The sequence below is a fragment of the Plectropomus leopardus genome, chromosome 3 (assembly GCF_026936395.1).
Source record: "Plectropomus leopardus strain MGB_pleo_1.0 chromosome 3, ASM2693639v1, whole genome shotgun sequence".
Taxonomy (NCBI): domain Eukaryota; kingdom Metazoa; phylum Chordata; class Actinopteri; order Perciformes; family Serranidae; genus Plectropomus; species Plectropomus leopardus.
This window is the reverse complement of record NC_142178.1, coordinates 16,287,244-16,309,295: the sequence shown is the minus strand read 5'-3', so window position 1 is coordinate 16,309,295 and position 22,052 is coordinate 16,287,244. Positions and strand designations below refer to the sequence as shown.

The 22,052-nt window shown below is 40.0% G+C and overlaps 1 protein-coding gene across 1 annotated transcript in view; it reads right to left on the bottom strand.

Moving 5' to 3' along the window:
- Nucleotides 1–22,052, bottom strand: part of pkd1a (polycystic kidney disease 1a) — a 162,140-nt gene that overhangs the window by 53,233 nt on the left and 86,855 nt on the right. Inside the window, exons 8-19 of the mRNA XM_042484667.2 lie at nucleotides 21,904–21,972; nucleotides 19,908–19,979; nucleotides 17,466–17,629; nucleotides 16,751–17,001; nucleotides 15,095–15,355; nucleotides 14,830–14,998; nucleotides 11,286–11,463; nucleotides 7,557–7,771; nucleotides 3,225–3,346; nucleotides 2,967–3,117; nucleotides 1,019–1,281; nucleotides 50–430 (exon numbers count right to left, since the gene is read on the bottom strand). Coding sequence (XP_042340601.2) covers nucleotides 50–430; nucleotides 1,019–1,281; nucleotides 2,967–3,117; nucleotides 3,225–3,346; nucleotides 7,557–7,771; nucleotides 11,286–11,463; nucleotides 14,830–14,998; nucleotides 15,095–15,355; nucleotides 16,751–17,001; nucleotides 17,466–17,629; nucleotides 19,908–19,979; nucleotides 21,904–21,972 — 2,296 coding nt within the window. The remainder of the gene's footprint in view (nucleotides 1–49; nucleotides 431–1,018; nucleotides 1,282–2,966; nucleotides 3,118–3,224; nucleotides 3,347–7,556; nucleotides 7,772–11,285; nucleotides 11,464–14,829; nucleotides 14,999–15,094; nucleotides 15,356–16,750; nucleotides 17,002–17,465; nucleotides 17,630–19,907; nucleotides 19,980–21,903; nucleotides 21,973–22,052) is intronic.

Here is a 22,052-nt window from a genome sequence, read left to right as displayed (position 1 = left end):
AAAAATATAGCTGCATGCTGGGATTTGACACACAGCTTTGATGTCTTACCAGCAGGCTGTAGAGTCCGGGCTGGGGCAGACCAGCAGACAGCTGTGCTCCCTGCAGCTGAGTCTCACTGTGTCCCACATAGAGCACTCTGATGGGGCAAACTTCTTCCTCCAGCCACCCTCCTTCACCATCCTCCACCAGCGCCTTCACGTCAAGCTCCGGGTCAGGCAGGCGGTCAGCATCGTGGTCAGCCGAGGCATCTATTGCCTGTCCGGTGTTGTTGATCCAGAACCACTCTGATTGGTTGAGAGCTAAGACAGGCTGTCGCCATGGTGAGTGTGGGGACGACTGGCAACGGAGAAGGGAGGCGGGGCCAGCATCATGCTGCAGGGCGATGACATCGCCACGGGACACGAGGAGGTCCTGCAGTTTGTCTTGTACCTGAAACAAGCAGGGATCAGGAAGGTGTTACTTAGACCTTGAACACCTGCTGCAATGCCTGAACTGTTGAACAGATGGAAGCCACCAAATGTTCATTCTGGTATTGAACATTAAATACTCCATTCCCTTTTAACCATTTGAAACTTGGAGCGACATCACTTTTCTTGTGCTGCCTTCAGACTCCTTTCACAAGCATTTAAACCTTTGAACCCTGAGAAAATTGGCTTGATTTCTTTGAAAAACAAGGGAAAAGGGCAATGAGCAACAAAAGAAATAAGGAAAAGAAACATAATATAATATTAAATATGTAATTATTATCATTATAAATATAGTTTTTCCATAGCTTTTTTCTTTTTTCCCCACAGAAAAAACTTCTAAATCTACATATTTCTTAGAAATTTTGAAACAAATCTTACCAAGTTGCTCATTGCCTTATTACCCATGTTTTTTTAAAAGAAAATTGCAACAATTTACTCACGGTTCGGATGTTTGAATACTTACGAAAGGCGTCTGAAAGCAGCACAAGAAAAATGATGTCGCTCCAGGTTTCAAAGGATTAAAGAAAAAGGTAAAAGCGAATCATCTCACCAGTATGTGTGAAGCTGGTCCTGCTGGCAGAGTGAAGACCACCTCATTCTGCAGGGTGTATCTGGGCCTCAGCGCCCCGGGGGGCAGACGGTGAGCCTGCGTGCAGTTAGGACAGGAAGATGGCTGGCAGGGATTGGAGAGGGGCAGGCAGCGGCGCTGGAAGGGACACCACTGCTCCAGTCCAGGGCAAGAGGGAGGATCGTCGCTCCTGGTGTCATTGGGGACACACACAGCCACCGGGGCACAAGCTGGACCCCCACAGCCTGAGACACAACATGGACCTTATTTTAATTCATTGACTTTTAATTAAAGTTTAGACATATTAAAAACTAGAATTACTGCTTTGTGTTTGTATGCCTCTGTGCACCATCACATTGCACTCTCAGCTTACATCCACGTCTGTGACAACATGGAGGCTTTATAAACATCTTCCCTCCGACAGCACAGAAGATCTTTACATTCGGCACAGTTTCTAAAGATGGACACCAAAGATTGGTGTCACCAATTCAGTATCTGACCAAATGTCTGACCGTCTGTTCCTGGTCAGAAGTGTTTTTGCTTAACATTGTGATGTCACAGTGAAGTTAACCTTTGAACTTTTGGATATAAAATATGATCACTTAATAACCGTATCCTATTAAACATTTGTGTGATTTTTTAAAAATTTTTTTTATCGTAATTGGCATATGAATTCCTGAGTTATGGCCAAAAACATGTTTTCTGAGGTCACAGTGACCTTTGACCTTCAACCACCAAACTCTTACCAGTTCATTCTGGAGTCCAAGTGAACTAGAAGAGGGGGGGCATATGTGAAATGGGGGAGATATTGACTTAATTTCACTCTAGTGAATTTTTATGGACCAATTCTTGAAAATGCCACAATGTAGCACGTAGCAACACACATAGACACACATAAACATACATAACACACATACACATATAAAAGAAGATTCAGACATAAGTCTGGATTTCAAATATCTCAAATATCTCAAATATCTCGACAACCAGATGTCACTCTAACCAATTGCACCACTAAAGTTGCAGAAAATGTAAATACTCTGGCAAAGTTCAGTAGGAAGAATTCACAATAAAGGTAAAATAAATAAATAAAATTAGAATCTAAAGCTTGTTTGTAAATGTGATTTTGCTCAACACTTTACATCTAACAAACACGTCTAAGCAAAACCGTAGATAAATGCTATGAATTACTGCTTCATGAAGAAGAAATCCAGCCAGTGAGTATCTTCTCCAAAATGAGCCAAAAAGTCTGCACTTGTGGAATCTTAATGTGTGTGAACTTACAGTGGGAGCTGGTGTGCTGGTCTGCTATCTATCTCTGTGCAGAGTGGGGCAAATGTGCTTTCCGAGCCATTAACAATCCAGTCGCATTATCTCATTATCTCAGCTGTCGCCTTCTCTACGGCGACACTCAAGGATCAAAGTCAAAGTTTCATATGTTCTCTGACTTCTTTACCAAGCGGCTCTCTGCTCTGTGTGGACTTCCGTTTCACACATCTTTCAAGTTCATCCGCTCTCTGCACCTCTGTGTATTGCACGTCTCAGTGGAGATGTACCAAAAAAAAACACAAAGTATCTAAATTTTTTTGTGCTGCACGGTGTTGTGGTTATGTGTCTGGACGGTGTCAGGAAGCGCTCTGAAGAGAGGTGACCTTGATTGGGCTTGTTTTCTTCCACTCCTGTTTTGCCCTACTTTCTGTCTCCAAGCAAACTTCACTTTCATGCTCACCAACCTAACAACTTCAAACAAGGCTGGTCGGTGTCAGTGTGTGTGTGTTTGTGTGTGTTTGTGCGTGCGTGTGCGCATGTGGATGTTGCTGTCTAACTGGAGGTGTGGGCTCAGGTGGCTTATGGGTTTTTCACCACGATACTCACTAGGAATGTGTGAATGGTTTTACGTGTCAAGTGTGTGTTTCTATGTTTGACTCACTCGGTAGCAGCAGGTGCAGGCCGGGATAATGACAGTGAGGTCTGTAGGTCTGGAATCTGACGTGGATTTGCAAGCTGAGTTCCTGAGTGACAAACTCAAGGGAGGACAGACGACCCGCCTGAACGAAGCTCATAGCTGGGAACAACAACACCTGGGTGAAGAAATGAGAAAAAACAGACAGAAAGGTTGATGGAAAAAAAAAAAGGTTTGAGGAGAAGAGTGCCATGATGAAATAAACAAGCTGAGATTCCTCCTCACCTCTATGCCACCGCGAGAAGGTTGTGGAGCAGAGAGCCGAGCAGACGGGGCGCGTTGCAAAGGGTTATGGGAGGGGAACACAGCCATGCCCACAGTGTAAATACCTGCGTCTGGAACACGCACTGTAGAAGTCGACAAAAGAGGAGGGAGGATTGAGGGACTTAGACAGAAGTTAGGTTAGACAGAAGAGAGAGATAGTGGATGCAATTTATAAAAAATGATGAACTCAGCTGCAGTCCACTCTAACAAATTGCTCTGCGAGAAATAGAGAAGGAGAACAATCCTCTGAAGACACAGAGCAAACAAAACTACTGTTAAAGATATTAAAGGCAGAACACTTCATCAGCTCAGTGCAGACTGATACCAACACAATATCAAAGACAGACTGGACCCAAGAAACACAACTAAACAGTCAGATTCTCTCTCTCTCTCTCACACACACGCACGCACGCACGCACGCACGCACGCACGCACGCACGCACGCACGCACGCACACACACACACACACACACACACACACACACACACACACACACACAAACTATGGCCTCACATTACACTTCATTTCACAGTTACACGGTCTTTCAGCTCTGTTTTAGCAGACTGTGCTGGTTTCCCTAAAGACTATTGACTATATATTTCTTTGGAGGCTTTCCATCTCATAAATAGTCTTTTTGGGGAACTTAAATGTATACATAGTGATGATATATATAATAATATAGTGATTTTATATAATATAAGTCACAATTTTAATCGGATGGTGATTTTAGCATTTAATTTTAACTGAAAAAATAGGGATGCACGATAATGGATTTTTTTACCAGTATCCCATATGCTGATATATAACAACTCATTTGGTCAATAACCGATATTGATATCAATATATCCAACTTTTCCCCCCACATAATTTTAGTGATTATCAAGTCTCTCCTGCAGTGGAATTAACATCATGTTATGCCTACTCTTATTGTGATGGCTGACCAGCAGATGGAAGTTTGTAATATTGTAATATTGTCAATGATCGCCAATACCAATGATGTGCTGATATTATTCTGCATCCCCAAAAAATAAAATAACATAAAATAATGTTGTGATGTACCAAACAAGCATGCTTCTCAACCTCTGATGTACGATTTGTAGTCATCTCAATAGCACCACAATTCTTCATCTAAAGTGGCATGTTGTGACACATTTTACCTTTATCAGAAAATTGCAGCTGCTGCGATTTGGATACTGCACTTGGACATATTGTAATTTCCATAATATTTCAGTGAACTGTGCCACAGCTGCGCTTAACAGACTGCATGATCGAAGGCAAAATGGGAAACACCTGGCTGTCACCTGAACAAAAAGCTGACCGGCTGAGTTTAGACCATAAACATTACATTTTATAGAAAAAGCCGATTTTCTGTGAATATCTGATGCTAGGTTATTAGTCTCATGCAGTGCAATGAAGGTTTAATCTGTTAACAAATATAAATCAATCAATAAATGTAGACTGTCAACCACAGAAGTACAATATGTTTAGTCAAAACGTTCTATATATTATAGCTGTTGTGAGGCGACAGAAAAACTTTTAAAAGAAGAAAAAAAATTGGACCTCAGTCTAATTATGTCTACCACTGAAGGAAACTTGTCATAGCTGTTGCTTTTCCTCCCTGTCTGTAACCTCCTGTGTGTGTGTGAGAATGTTTGGACTGTTGATTCAGTAGTTTAATTTCAATTAAGGGTTGTATGATTTTTAAATGATAATGCCTTTACATAAATTACATAAATATGCCCAATCTGTCCTCTCAATGCTCAATTATAGCAGTGGCGTCTTTAAAACAAAACAAACGTTATAATTTAGAACCCTGGGTGCGCACCATTTGCACGCTGGCGTACGCCTGCGGAGTCTGCATACCATTTGACAGTTATCATAACTGGTAGGTACATCAGACCTGCTGCTAAATTTGAGCAGCAAGACTGCCATATAAATGTCACTACAACCACATGTCCAGTACAAACACAAGCAAATAAGGAGACACTAATAAAACAGCAAACTGCTGAATGTTGTTCATGCTTGAATAAAATCATTTTGTGAACATTACTGTCCATGTATGCACTTATTTTTCAACTAGGAAAGCCACCATGGCTTTTGTTCTGTAGACTAACATTGACAAAGACATTTGTTTTTACATTTGTTTTGTCAGCTGACAGCTAGGTGGTTGCTGCAAGCTGGCTCACACATTTCACTCCATCTAACCAGCCCTTGCCGTTAGACGCACTAAAATGGAGCGTACCCACTGTGAAATGCTATCCAAATATGGTCTGCAAACTACAGGTAGTCTACAGATGGATTTAACAGAATGCACATATTTCTAAGACTTCCTGTACATTTTTTGAAGGCTTCTGGAAACTGTCTGCTTGACTAGAGCTTTTTATCACCGCCCCCTCATGCTGCTGGTTGATCCTGTCCGCTACAGCGTTGTTCATCCAGAACAAGCCTATTATGACACTGCGGCTGAAAAACTTGTTTTTCTGGTTGTTCATGTTCACATTAGAAGAAATGTGAGGTCATTTTGTCTATATGTAGCAACACTTGTTAGAAGGCAACTTTACCTCAGTCACATCATGTTGGCCACTTCATATCGAGATGCGGTACACACTTGCCTCAGTAATTACATGAGCTTTTAGTCCTTGACAAGGACAGATCTCCAGCTGCCATATATAAAAAACATCACAAAGACTATTTACTACAGCTTTCACAGTTTGAAGGCCATTTTAATCCATCTAATGGTTTTCCTTTGAAAATCCTGTAGAAAGAGGTTGACATTATGGCAAATGGAATTACTTACATAACAATTACGTATGTCGGCAACAAAACTTACAAAAACTACTGTACTGTACTTTCATGTAGAATTGTTTCCAGTCCCTGTTGAACTGTCTGAATATGCTACCCCATATCAGCAATAATATGTATAAGTGTGCTGTGCCAAAATATTCTGAAGTAATCATAATGATGAAAACGATAGAAAACGCTCACTGGATGGTTGTTTCACAAGGAGCAATTTGAATCAATGCCAAGTGTCCAACTGAAAATGGTGCTTCAGGGAACCAGTCTTGTATTTGTGATTAGTAATGAGGGAGGCTGTTTGCTTTTGATTTCTATGCCGATTTGCGCCACAACTTGACAGGTTTCCAGCAAAAACTGTATAAATAATGGAAATATTGTGACGTCACCCACTGGTTTGTGGCCCCCCAGTACTCGGGCCTGGAGTTTAGCAATTGGCCTCCGATATCTTGGTTATGTGGAGCTAGAAGAGTCCGTGTTTGGACGATGGTGGAGCTGTGGAGGAGCGAGGGGTGGGTCTGACTCATAGACTGTGGTGACGCCTTGAAGACGGCCTGTCACTCAAGCAGCCCTGCTCTTGAATATGTGTTACTTTAAGCCCTAAAGAAGTATTTCCCTGCAGGAAAGATGGTCCCTTAATAAACCGGGCCGGCCATGCAGTAGAAAGACAAATACTTTTGAAATTAGTGCTACATGAGCAGAGAAAAGGGGCTACAAGAATGCACCGTGCCGCGCTGGACCAATAAACGCTCCCGCTGGCTCCCATAACGCAAACACCTCTGTCTGACATAATGGCAGCCAGCTGGTAACAAACTATCTCATTAAACATTTAAACAGTGGGCTAAAATATTTTTCCGGAAACATTTCAGGCAAGAAAAAAGGTAATGCAGTTACAGAATTTTGGTTTATATTGAATCAGAGCTGCCCAGTTTTACTATTAGATCACAGTTTGGTTTTCAGTTTAAGAGAGAGATGGGCAGCTGTGTCTCTTGATCTACTTCGATACACTTCGTGTTCATGGTTGTGGCGTATAGCCTGTAGTTTGAGCAACAGCCTGAGAGACAACAAAGGTCCACCAAATGACCCAGTTTCATGTCATACAGAGGAGTTTCATGGGGGGCAACAGGAATTTCTAGGCACGGGAAGCCTGCCACGGTTCCTTTACACATACTACCTACATAGTTAGAATACAAAGTTGGTTGAAAATAGTACCCTGTTAATAAAATGTAAATGAGGGAGTTATTTAAATTTTACCCCAGTACAGTTGTCATGAAGGTTGAAATTAGCTATGGAGACCAGAGCCGTTTTTTGTACCAGGCTGTAAACATGTTTATTTCACCTGGATATTTTAACGTGGGTCTATTAGAATTGGTTCACCTCTGGAGACAGCCTCATGTGGCCATTAGAGGAACTGCAGTTGTTGGCACTTGGGCATTGGCTTCATGTTTCAGTCCCGCAGTGCATGTGTCAGTGATTCAGTGCGTCTGTATGGAGCCTACCTTGGGGGCTGTACTCGCAGACAAAGGCCCGCATGGCATTGCACGGGTGTGAACTGGTCTGAGCGCGCTGATCGAGGGACACACACACATTTCCGCGGGAGATCGGAGACCGAGGTGGCAGGCCCTCTTCTCCCTCCTGTGCCTCTGAGCCGTTCACCCAGCGCAGCTTGCCTGGAGAGTCGACATCGCTCAAGCCCAGCCACACGCCTCGCTCCCTGGGAACAGGAACAGACAGGTACCACGCAGATTAACACAGCGTCCGCTTGATGTCTCGCTGCATGGCTGCTGACTGCTGGAAAATTGTTTCCATCACTTGAAACACACACATATAGACACACATACAAACATGACCAAAATCTTAGAAAATAAAAACATGAAATGAAACATGGGTTCTGGTCAAGACTAAGCAATGGAAAAACAGGAAAATGACTTTGGGGCTTAAGAGGGAACAACACACAACAAACCCTCTAACATAACATCCACACTTCAATCAATGAGGATCTCTAAGTGACATTGACGTCTGTGAATTATGTACCAGCTTGCCTCCAACAATCGATGATTGCAGGGCAAAGAAAGCCTGAAATGGCTTTTATTGAAGCCCTGTGGGATGCTGGAGAGGGGATGTCAGATATTTAGAACGTCTCCATGATTACAACAGATAACTTCACTCCATGAGTCCCCTAATGGACTGCACATTTTCCTCTGCTGTCACATGCTGTTAACGGAAAGCAAAATGGTCTTCTTTCCGAGAGAAAAGTTAATGTGTGACTCACTAAACAGATGCAAGAAAATGAAAGCAAGTGTCAAACATTGTAGACAGTCTGTTTGATGCGGGTCATTTTTCTAACCCAGTTAAAAGCAATTTCCTTCCCTATTTGTTTATCTTTCTTTCTTTTTTTTGTTTAGACTTTTCTATGCTAACTGACAACTCACATCTGAGAAAACGACATCTGAAGGAGAGGACAGGGGTTAAAAATACAAGCAGAGAGGGAACAAGAAAAAAGGATCTTTGTGGCAAAAAACAAGACCTGATTTTAAAAATAAAAAAGCGCTCCTTATGTAAGTGAGGGGGTGGAGGAACACATGAGCAGAGGAGGAGAGAGGGGATCAGCTCCATCTGCAACAGGTTTTTTCTTCTCTCATCCACTGCGGTGTACGAGGGCAGGGCCTCTACCCTTGCATTAACACACACACACACACACACACACACACACACACACACACACACACACACACACACACACACACACACACACACACACACACACACACACACACACACACACACACACACACACACACACACACACACCATGAACTATGGACTCCTCCTCCCAGGGTGTTAAAGTTACAATGCAGCTGTGCTTTTACAGATGTGTTTTTTTGCAACCCTCTCTGACCTAAACACCAAAACTGGGGGCCATCAGAGCAGCTCAAGGCCAGACACTTTTTCTACAAAGCAAAGCGAAACCCAAAGCTTAGATCACATGGAAGTATGGTACATATTAGGACTGTACAGAATAGTTTAAAGCTTCATTCGTTATGCCGACACTCCAATTCTAAATTAACATTCAAATGCCACACAACTTTTTTTTTTTGCATATGTATTATTTCTACTTGAAGCCCACATTTCTGCACAGTTGCATACAAAGATTAGGGACTGTTTGTTATTTATGAGAGTGGAGGCGGTGGTGCAAAATGTGGGAGGCACTTTAAGATACCGCTTTAATTACTGGGAAGGAAGTTATGGTTTTTGATTTGGTTCAGGGGAAAGTCATTTAACTTTAAATGGTTGTATTTTTTGTAACCCCAAAACATGCAAGTGTGTTTTAAAGTCATGTTTTCTTTAAACAAAAAAAAAAACAACTCACAAACCACACCATTTATCATAGCTAGAAACTGTATAATATGGTTATTAATGGTGAAGGGAGGGTCATGCGTTCTCCCCCAGTCACTCAGGGAGGCTCAGAAAAAATATTTGTAGCTACATGTCATAATATTTAAAAACCGAGATCTCTCCCCTACTCTGATAAGTAAAGTATCGTCCCTTAGGATACACTAACATTATTAGTATTATAAAATTTCTAGAATTAGATTCCAGTGATGGCTGCGTGGGACTGTTTCCAATTCATGTGATGCAAACATTTCCAATAACTCCTGAGCCACAATTCACTGAAAAAGAAGTTAAGATTCACAACATGGTTCATCTAATGAAATATTCTGCTTCAATCCATATTTGTTGGCATTTAGCTTTTCAAAACGAAAACTTTCACTGCAACTTAATTAATGAATAACTTAATTCCTTTGTTCAAGGATTTCATTTTTTTTTTTAGTGTGATGACCATAAAATAATACAACAGGCATTCAAAGCTTCATTCAAAACCTCAACAGAAGCTTCTAAAGTTATAAAAAATGACTGTGTACAGTCAACAGTAAAGAAGCATTAATTACTTTGTGGAAACAAGCTGACATAGTATAACATACTGACTCAGCCATGACTCAGCCTGAGGTCACATATACATGTACGCTGTATTATGTGGATTAAAAAAACTGCAATGTACGTGTATTACATAGCTGTATAAATGAATGAATAGATGACAAGAACAAAAAAAAACAGACCAAAACAGACCAAAGACATCGATCAGAGGAGTAAGGTCTTGGGCATAAACAGTAAAAAAATGAGAAGCCCTTGAAAACAGCCTCAGGTGCGCGCACGCACACACACACACACACACACACACACACACACACACACACACACACACAAAAAAAAAAACCCAACATTCACATTCAAGCAAGAAAGCCTTCACACAGACCGGAGGGGAGAAGCATGAAAACCACACTTTTCATACCCCAATCTGAACCACGTACTTTGTGACGGTCAGTGATTAAACATTGTGTCGCAGAGCCGGCAGGTTAAAGCGAAAGTGTTAAGTTTTCAACTTTTTAATTCAACCCTTACCCAGTGTCTCCAAGTGGTAATATATTGACGCCACTGTAGCTAAGACTAGCTGGATACCGGCAACTAGCAATCAACACTTAACAACATCATCGACACACACAACACTGAAGAGAGAAGAAAAAACATGTTCACTGAAGAAGTAATTTTGTTTTAAAATGAAAGAAACCAATGACCTCTGTAACGCAGCGTTACTTGATTTAGACCGTTGCTATGGACTCAGTTCTTCTAAGATCACCAGAAATCACTGAGCTAAACCGTGGGGTTTAAATTGCACAGTAGGTCTTTTTACACAAGATGGCTGCAAGATTTTAGCTATGTGGCAGCTTTTCAACTAACTTTGCCAACATTCATAGAATATATTATAGTAATTGCTCATATAATGTGATGTTCAGTTCATATTCCCTAAAGTAACTGTTACAGTAACGTCACAGTCCACTACTACTGTGGTCAGTAATGACAACTGCAAAATCACTGGTTCACTGCAAAATGACTCCTTTGCTGTGGATAGCTAGTGGACCTGGAAAACAAACAGCACATTTCTCTTCCTGCTTTTGTTGGGCCGCGATCAATCCTTTATTTTTCCTGAGAGATCCTATCGTACCCTCTTTTTCCATTGTTCTATAAACATTATATCAACATTAAAGTCAGAATTTAATGCTTAAACATAAAAGTTATCTCTGGAGACTTTTAGCTGCCCACAAAATACAACAAAAAAAGAGAGACAGAGAGAAACCATTCTTGCACCCCATACAGACAGAAAGACTCACTGTGTGACTTTGGGTGCCAGCAGGTTACGCAGCGCGTCACTCCTAACTATTGCCAGATCCCCGCTGCGATTTAAACACTCCTGTCGAGCGTCTGTCCAACTCATCTCCCCTGTAACGATCTGGAAACAGCGGGAGGACTCTGCATGGTTCACGCTGTCCTTTGGACAGTGAGGGGAGGCTGGCAGAGGACAGAAACATTCACATGGTCATTTACAATCACACATGCAAAATAATGGAAAAATTCAAGCATTATTTAATTGCTGAAAAGATTTCTAGATGAAAAAGAACATTTTCTGAAGCTTTTAAATGTCAGAAAACACTCCTGCCTCCCATGCTGACAGTAATAAAGCCTCAGGGTACAGAATTAACATAACATTAGATACATGTGCGCTATACAATGCTTTCTGAGACAGTAACTCACAGATCATTACAGTTCAAGGTGTCCACAAAGCCAGTACTGTTCAGACAGCATATGCATGTATACAGTTAGAGACTGCCTTTTTAAAAGAGTCAGCAACATTTCAGTACTGCTGTTGAACGTAAGATAGGAAAAATCTGAAAATCTGGCACAAAGGAGGTGTGAAAATACTGATCCACCTTAATGATGCACTGAGTTATTAAAGTTTTATGAGTACAATATATTTATTGCGGCATTTATGTGATCTGTTCCTCCAGCAGTGTGTCTGCACCTCCATTTGTATTAAATTATTGATATTGAAAAGCATACTGTTGATTGATATGTCCCAGACGACATTGGCTGTTAGTGTCAGCGACAAAAAGCGTTCAGTTTTTGGTAAAACCTTGAACAGCACTCTGTCATGAGCCTCTAAGAGCTGAGACAAACACAGGCAAGAAAAGGAGACCCAAAAGATGTTGATAAATGGAGGGAGGATAAAAATAAAAAAATGAAAACTATTAAAGACAGATGGGCCTTACTCACATACCTGACATACACAGACACAAGCAAAGTGCATTTGAGACACCCAGACAGTGACATTTCTTGTTTTTCCTACTTTTTTTAATGCCAGTTGGAATTAAATTTAAGACCAATTTTACAATAACAAGAAGGTAAAAAAAGATGAACTGTCTCCAGAAATGTAAGGTTATGGAAAAAAATGTATATTTTAAGATAATATAGGATTTTTTTTGTCACGACCTGAGTTTGAAAAACTTTTTGTGAATAATAGCCTTGTAAGAACTGCCTTGTACCAGTTTCAAATCCTGGTTAAAATGCCAATTTTGTTAAATTTGCAGCATCCTGGATGGAAAAAAATAATTAAAGTTGTTGGTTCCACTATTAAGAAATGGTGACATTAATGCTAGAGACATTCAGACACTTTTTTTTCTTAACCCTTTCAGGCCTGAATCTTCATCACTGTGCTGTGCTGAGAAACCTTTTACAGGCATTTAAACCTTTGAACACTGAGCAAATTGGTGCAGTTTTTTCAGAAACATGGGAAAAAGGCAATGAGGAACTTTTTGCAAGAAATTAGTAGATTCTTTTTACTGAATTACTATAATTTTTAAGCAGTTTTCCAGGTCAGTTCAGTCTTTTTTTGTGCTAATTTTCAGGTAATGTTCTTCCTGAAAATTCTCTTTCTAATTTCTGGGTTATTTCTTTTTAAGTTGTGCATGGCACTTTTCCCATGTATTTCAGCAGGTTTGCCCAAGTTTCAAAGGGTTAAATATATGTTACAAATTATTTTGAGAATTCACAATGCAACATCAGAAACAGATGCATAAAATCCCATTTCAGGTCTCAGCATTTTTAAGACTTTTGAAAGATTGATTTAGGACATTTTAAAAAGGTGGCGACCATGTGTCAGACTGTGAGCAGCACATATCCAAGACAAAGCTACACAACACAGACACAACACTGAAAAGAACACAAATATAGTAAATCTGCAATTGGCTTTTTACTTTTACTTTAACTGGCTAATCTGTTTTCAAACAGTATGTAACAATTCCTGCAAAGTATACCTTTAACTAAAAATTTGTGTATAACTTCGATTGACAAAATGTTTGTTGCATGAGCTCTGATCCACATTACCTGCTAGCCAGTTCAAACTGACAAACAGGAAGTTGGAGCTTCCAATGGGCTTCATAGTAAAGGGAAGTCAGACTGTACCATGTTGAGCAGAGTACGGGGGGGTGGGGGGTGGGGGGTCTCTTTTCCAGGGAAAAATCTTTTTTAAGCACTCTAAACAATCATAAATGTAGTATAGAATATAGTATTGTACAATAACTTTTAGTTGTTTAAACAGGAAATGTTATTTTATTGCCTTAACTAAGGAGCTTCCTGATTAAAAGCAAATGGTAGAAGCTCCTCAAAGGAAGGGTTTCTGACGTTTTATTTTTTAGTTTGTGAATGTTTTAATGTGGAAAACACTTTGAGCTTAAGCTTGAAAAATGTTATAATAATAATAATAATAATACAGGTTTATTTGAGTTTTCTTTCTCAATGTTTTTAAACTAGAAATTTGCTTTCACAACCTCAGCAAAACCAGCCTGACCTGCTTGTTGGTCAACTCACAACAACTCACAGTTTGCTGTATTAATTTTTAAAAAACCTCTATAAACCAACTGTAACCAACCTGCCCAGGAACAAACAACACACAGAGAAAGTTAGCAACTAGCTTGTAAGCAAAGAAGAGCATTTAGCAGTTAGAGATACAGGTATTTCCCTCAGGAGTCGTTAAAGACCAAAAATAAAGCTAAAGAGGGAATATTAGTTTTCCATTAATCAGGTGGATAAAAGCACATATCCAAATGAATACTTATTTTGCGCAGTAACTTCAGTGTGTGTAAATATTATCAATATTAATATCACTGCTACGTTCACAAATGTTTTACGTTGTTCCTTAGTGGCCAAAAATAATTACAATATTTCAGGTTTAAAAAAGGCAAATCCTGTATTTTTCACTTTGTTTTGGAATATGCTTTTATAATTTCATGTTGTTTATTCATCACAGCAGCCAGGTGATAATAAGGAAGCATTATTTGAGAATTTACACACACAAAAAAACCCCAATCATCTCACAGTTTACCACCAGCTCCAATGAGGACTGTTACTCTTCAGTGTTGTTTATGAGACATTTGAATGCTGTTCATTTTCCAGATAAAACCCGTGGAGCGCCACAGAGCTGCTGTTCAGACTTACCAGCAGCAGAGAGCCCAAACTAACTAGCTGTTGATTACAAATGAGGAGTTATCAACAAATCTTATGGAAGGCACAAAGTACCCCGTCCTCCCCGGGGCACGTCCTGGCAGGTGAATTTTCTCTCTTATCCCTTCGGCAGTCAGACTTCTTACTTCCCTGTGAGTGCTATACACACTCGCCTAATTGTATATTGTGACAGCTGCTATGTGTGTTTCTTGTGTGGATTTGTTTTGTAGTTTGTTAACATGCTGCTCTAAACTAATTACCCCTAGTGGGATTGATAAAGTTGTTTGAATTTGAATTTGAGTTTAGAGTCAGTACTGTTATTTTAATGAATGTTGTTCAGTGTCTTTCGCTTTCAGCTTTCGTGTAGGTTAATCTTACCTTTGGCAACTTGGATGCCCTCCTTAGAAATCTTCCAGTCTACATCCAGACCAACGGCCCCCCAGCTGACGAGTGTGAACTCGAGGCTCTTATTGGCTACGGCAAGAGCTGGACAGCGCAGCTCCAGCTTGGGAGGAAGTGTAACGGTCACTTCTCCACGTGCAGAGACCTGAAAGCAGGTGAACAGTAAACAAAATATTAAAACCACATGATATTATGTCGAAAAAGTGTTTTTAAAAAAACAGATTTCAATTTTTTTTCTCACCTCTTTGTGTCCGGCCCAGGCCATCAAACTGACCATGTAATGTCCCGGCACTCCGTACTTGTGAGTTGCTGTGGTGACTCCCGTTCCTGTAGTGTTGACCCGAGATGAGAGTTCACCAAAGTCCCAGGACAGCGTCACCGGAGTGACAGAGGACAGGGCGGAGAAACTGATGCACTCGTGGACACTTTGCAGCGGGAGAGGCTTCAGTGAGACCGTGAAGTCCACCGCAAACACGTCGTGAGCCAGAGTCCACCCACATTCCTGTGCACACAGGGAAACGTGTGAGGAAGAGGAGGTTTTTGTGTTCAGACGCACAAATATTTAAAAGTCAAACCTTTCCTTACTGTTGCTTTCCTTACCTAATTGCTAAGATGTTTGTGGTTTTTACTATTATTTTTACAGTTTGAAATAAAAACTTGGTTTTAATGAAACTTCGGAACTGCTCTGATTTAAAATAAACAAATCTTGATTTTTCAATTGGAGTTTTGGGTAACTTCTCCCGAGCTGCTCTGTATAGCAGCCCTGTGGGAAATCTGAGGATGTGGGGAAGTCATTCAAGCCACAGTGGGAAGTTGTTGGTAGCTTACAGGAAGGTTTTCAGGAAATCCTGAATGCTGTGTTTACAAAAGAAGAAACAAAGCGAGCGGTGGGAACTACACTAATGGAGCTCTTTGACATTTAGACCGGGTTACACCAACAGGGATTAATTTCATCTAAGATTAGCTCTAATCACATTTTAGTAAAACTATGTTTAAAATGAATAAATCTAGATTTAAAATTGAGCAGAGCTCTGTTGCAACATCAAAAAATAATCTTGGTTTAGTAGAGCCAATTTTATTCATTTAAACTTGATCTAAATTGAGTTTAATCAATAGGTACAAGCAGCATATTGAAATGACAATAATAAATAAATAAACAAATACTAAATAAATAAATACATGCATAATCAGCATGCTGGTAAGTATAATATAGAGATGAAAGTGGGAGCTAACTGTTTAAACAGCTGCTTTTCTGTAATAAATGTTAGATTGTTGCTAACTAGCTAAAAAAGTTGTTAGCTTCATATTGACAGTTGGCCCAATCTTTCTGTTCAGTTTCCTTAGTGATCAGGTATCTTAAAATAAAGTCATCACCATCATTAAAGCCAAGCAGGTTTACTCTGTCTCCAACTTTTCTTTGAGGAACTTGATTCTTTTTTCTAAAAAGCAGCCATTGTAAAAGCTGAACTTTTCAACTGTAGGTTTTAAGTTAACCCTACATCACAGTTTAAATTGGAGTTTAATGTTGTGGTTTAACATAATTAAATTTAATCTCGGTCAGGGGTGGAAATGAACTTTTATGTCCATCTGTCACTGTGGCTTGTGGAATCAAAAATCTACCAGCCACTCAATGGAAGACCATTGGTTTTTTGGCTGGTAAGGAGAGCACATCTAGGAACCACTGGTGGCTGGTGCTAATTTCCAACCCTGACCTTGGTTTTAGATTCAAAACAAAACAGAGTTTAATCTTAAAATGGTTTTAAAGTTTGGTGCAACAGAATTTAAACTTAAAGCATGATTTAATCAGCGTTAAAAATGTCCAATCTGTTGGTGCAATCCAGCCTTAAAGATCTTCAAGTGCAGTAATGACTCTGCGGGACCTCTGCGTGCGGCTTACCTTCATAACATGGGGGTTCGTACAGGCGGCAGAACACTGAGATTCGCTGATGAAGTTCGGCTCTGAGTTTGTGCTGCAGAGGCACTCGTGCCTTGCCCCCAGGCCCCCGTAGCGGTGTGAAGCAGCAAAGCACACACTGTTGCACTGTTCACGTGTGAAGTTTCCGGGTGTGGAGGATGAGAAGATAACAAGCTCGCTCGGTCCCCCTCCTCCGCTGCTGCTGTCCTCCAGACAAGCTGCATAGTTCAGACCTGGAGATGAAGGAAAGTTTTTCAGTTCAATACAAATCTTTTCATCAGCATCAGACCTGCTCTTTCAAAACCAGCACGAGCGATGAAAAAAGGCTTACTCATGAGCAGTTTACTCCTCTATGTCTCAATTTGTCACTGCAAGGACTGCATGATATTGTAACATTAATTTTGGCCTCGAGTTAATCTTGGATTTGAGTTTAAAAATCCAAAGAAGCAACTATTTAGTACTTCACATTTGTCATTTCAGGAATTTACTCTTCTTTCATGCATTGATGTCTTTCTTTCCCTGAGTTCAGCTAGAGACTTTATTTTAGGTCCCATAACTACTCCATTATGGTGCACATAAATGTGAAAAGGCAGGATGGATTTGTTGCCAAACAGGGAAAGGGAAAAAAGAGATTTTTGTGACACTTAAATATTCAAACATTTGCACGTGTCTGCATTAGCATCTGTTTGTTTCATACCACAGGTGAGCAGGCTGACGTTGAGCAGGGGTTGGTGGCGCAGCTCGGGTGGGTGGTTGCAGAGCATGGCGTCCGGGCGTCGTACTCGCACCCCTTTCTCCTGGAGCCAGCTAACCAGCCGGAACAGTTTACAGTCACACTCGAAGGGGTTACTACTCAGATCACTGGAGAAAAGGATGGCGGGGAAGAAGGGGATCGGTCATGGTGAAACACAACAACGTTGACAGAGATGAGGGGCGCTGATGCCACTGTAAATAGATCTGTACAGCGTGTGCTGATGGCACAGTCCATTAAAGCTGAAATCAATCACTGTCTGTATCAAGCTGGTTCATTGTTCGTCAGATGTTTGAACAAACTGCAGCGGGGATGGTAGACCACTCTGAGCCTTCTCATGTGATTACCTTATCAACCCATCAGTTCATATTTTCAATGGTTTCCTATCACAGTGTTCTTACAGCTTGAGGAGAGTTAGATTAAAGTCTTTTTAATGCCACTCTGAATGACATTTAAAGGTCGGGTATGTAGGATTTAAGGGCAGAAATTTGATTTAATATTCATTATTATTATATTTTCATTTTATTTTATAATCACCTGAAAAAAAGAATCATAATGTTTTTGATATCTTAGAAAGAACTGCTTATATCCACAAATGGAGCAGGCCCTCTCCCACAGAGCCCGCCATGTTGTTTCTACAGTGGCCCAGAACAGCGATATCAAACACCAGCTCTGGACTGAGCTGTTTGTGTTTTTGCCTCCATAATTCTCCTACAAGCTTGGCACATGGGAGAAGCTTCAGGTCTGCAACTTCACCACTAGTTGAAACCCCACACATTGGACCTTTAAGACTTATTTCACAAGGACCAAAACTGAAGATAAAAAACATGAACCAACATTATTTTGGGTTAGGTACAATGCCCAAATGTTTATTCTAACGTAAATTGTGTGTCGTTATTCATTAGAGGCATTCAGAAATTTTTTTTAAAAAAGTGAATAATACCGACTATTTTGAGATTTTACCATGCTTCCCATGTAATAGCACTGATTTTCAAAGAATGATTGAACACATTATGATGCCAATTAAGGCCTTAATTTTAGATTCATGATTTCGATGCCTGTATAGACTTTTTAGGGGTCCATGGGAAACCTGCTATAAAGAGCAGAAATTACACAAAGTACAATGAGATGATTTATATTCTGCAATATCAAAATACCAAAGTACCTTCCCATTAATATGTATAACAACATTTTAAAAACACACACAAAAAGTTATACATTTAAGATGTGTATTGAAATGACATGCCAACGTCAAAGAAAGAAAGGAAAAGAAAGAAAAGAAAAAAGATGAGATAAGATGAGATAAGATGAGATAAGATAAAATAAGATAAGATTGCAAGTCTTGTCATGCCTTGATAAAGATATAAATACATTGACATTGAAGAAAAACCATAAAACCACAGAACATCATCATGCCAGGAGTTGAAAAACACACATTCAAAAAAAAAAAAAAAAAAAAAAAAAAAAGATTTCAGCTGTTATATCTTGTTAACTGGCACATTACTCATCAAAACATTTTTGTGTGTGTTACAAAAGTATGAAAAGCCCACAAATTCACCGTAGAATGTTTGGCAAAGCTACGCTGGCTTTCTATCAGACTTTATACGTGGGCAGACTTTCTCGAATTTCATTTCATTACAGAGAAAGAGCAGGTATAACTAATAATTCTAATAAGGACTCTATTCATGTATCCCTGAATATCACACCAATGAGCTCAGTTGCACAATACCAGGGTCCTTGAGCTGGCATGGCTAAAAGTGATTTCCCTGTTGTGAGATATTATAATATCTGCCACAGAATACGACCCACCTTTTTCAGTGGCTGAAAATGAACACAACTTTCCTATGACTGACATTCTGATATGTGAGGAAAAAAAAATCAGTGAGGTTACAAGAGAGAGAATGACCGGAAATTAAGGGAAAAAAAGAATAAATGATGATGGAAAAGACAGATGAAAAAACTAAAAAAATATTAGACAGACAAAGGTGAATATCTGAAGTAAGAGATTGAGGGAGAAAAGAAAGAAAGCAGAACAATAAGATATTGTGACATGTGTCTAACGTCGCCTGGTCCATTTAGCCTTGCTAAACCACTTTGCACAAGAAGAAAACGTATGCCTCATCTAAAGACCTGATGAGAAATAATTACTACTCACTGCCTCCCACTCCATTCTGTTATACAGCTTCATTCATCTTTAGTGTAGGCGAGGATGCGTGCTGCTTATTCAAGCATGTGTGATCAGATGTACGTGGTTTTTTGTGCTTATGCTTCTATACATGTGTTTGTGTGTGTGTATAAATAGGGTCTAACAGCTTTTGATTTATCCTTACATATTTCTACATTTATTGGAGAGATGAAGAGATACAAAGAGAGAAAGAAATTACTTACATTTGAGTTAAATTGCACAGGTTGTCGCATATTCTTTCTTCAATGGTGGTGATTTTGTTGTTACTCAGATCACTAGTGGAAACAAAAAACACAAGTCATGTTTTGCCTTAAAACTGTGGGTTTTTTTAGACTGCACTGATGTGAAAATTACTCTACAGTGTCCAAGGAATGAGTTCTTCAACCCAGTGACGTGTCTAGACTTTTTTTTTTCACTGGGGCAGCCCACATCGGGTGCTGACTTATGCAGGAGTGGCATGAAGTATGAGGGCTGCTGCAGGCACACGTGTCGGCGTAGCTTTAATTGACCTTTTTCGTCTCCACTATCGATACCTACTTTAATTAATAACATTGCAGTGTCTTACAATCCTGTTTATACAGCGCCTTAAATTCTTCTTTAAAGCCGAGATTGAAAGATAAATAGACCTACCAATCACAACATAAAGTAACACCACATACATAAAAAATAAAGCTTCCAATACTTTATTCAAGAAATTGTTGCTCCTAAAGTAAACAGTACAATAGCATGCATTAAGTGCAAACAAAATAAAAATGAGTAAGTGCATTTAGACAAACTTTTTAACAGTTCTATCAATTAATTTGTATGTAAAATTACACTACTCTGGCACATTACTGCCTCTACGGTTTAAGACTGAATTACACCTATAAAGAAAATTCAGTATATTCTTCAAACTGTTCAAACTGACTAGTTGGTTTTTGGTTAAAAGCATTAAATAAGGTTTGTGTGTAGAGACTTTCACATTTTGTTCAGCAACATAAAATACGTCAGAAAATATCACACTTGTGAACTTTGAAGGTTTTGTGTCTTTTAAAAGGCAGTTATTACAAAGTGGCAAAATGAAACTACAGAACATCATCAAGCCAAACTGCGCCAAACACGGCTTGACGGTCTTGTCGAGGTGTCGACATTAAATCACGCAGCCTTAGTGTAGTTCATTTATAACCTAACATAAGCTTTTTAAAACTGCCAATTGCAGTTAGGCTTAAAAAATAATAAAAGATTTCTTTGCCACAGGAATTATTTTCTGCAATAATCTGAAATCAAATGGAAAAAACCCATGGGCTTTCTGATGAGGAAACCACGGTGACGCTAACTTCCACCTCAGCCTACAGAAAACCATCATTCCTTGGGCAATCTATGATAGTGTCATTTTGGCAAAAGGAATGTAATGTAGGTTTGTCATTGACTAAAACAAACTGAAGCCAATGACTGAGTCATTAAAGTGCTTCATCTGCATGATTATCCAGTTTTAAACTGATGCAAAATGACTTTTAGTGCCATACTAAGCAAAGAAGAGGACATTCTCAAGTACACCAAAAAATGACTCGTATAACTGTGATATGTAACACAAAACAAACAAACTAAAAGCCCAAACAACTTATGTGCTGAGTAAGCAATTGCATTCAAACTTTTTATGTTTCTTTCCATGCTTCTTTTTCCTCACTGCTTTTCCTCCTCCGCTCATGATCTCCTTCTCCCTCCCTGTCTTCTCCATCCAGTAGGCTACATAATGGGGCCGTTGTGTGGTGGTTTTGGAAGGAACTGATGGAAACCACCAGAGTCCTCTCTCAACACACACACACACACACACACGCACACACACACAAATGCTTAAACACCCATCCAATGGGTGGAAGAAATAAGGTAATGGATGGAGGAAGGGAGAGATGGAGCGAGGGATGGAGGGAGGTAGTGGGAGCCTGGAGCAGTAAGCTGTAATTGAACTTAATTGTGCTGTGATTGGGGTGTGTGCGTGCACATGTGGGGATGTGTGTGTGCAGTGTGTGTGTTGTTTTTTTTTGTGTGTGTGTGTGTGTGTATGTGTGTGTGTCCAGCAAGCTTACTCCAGGGATTTCTGCCTACTTAAATCCAGACTAAACCAAACCTTTCTCTCTACTGCTTTCCTCTACATCTTCTTTATTCCGCTCTCTACCTCGGGATCACCAGGTCCTTGTCTTCTCTAGATTTTGTACTCACAGGATTGACAGCGGCCCGCAGCAGAACACTCCTCTGGGGAGAACAATAATCCTGTTTCCTTGAAGGTACCTTAGAGATATAGATAGATATAAAGTTAGACGTGTAACAGGGATCGATTTAGTATAGGTGGAACTGCGAGGACACACAAA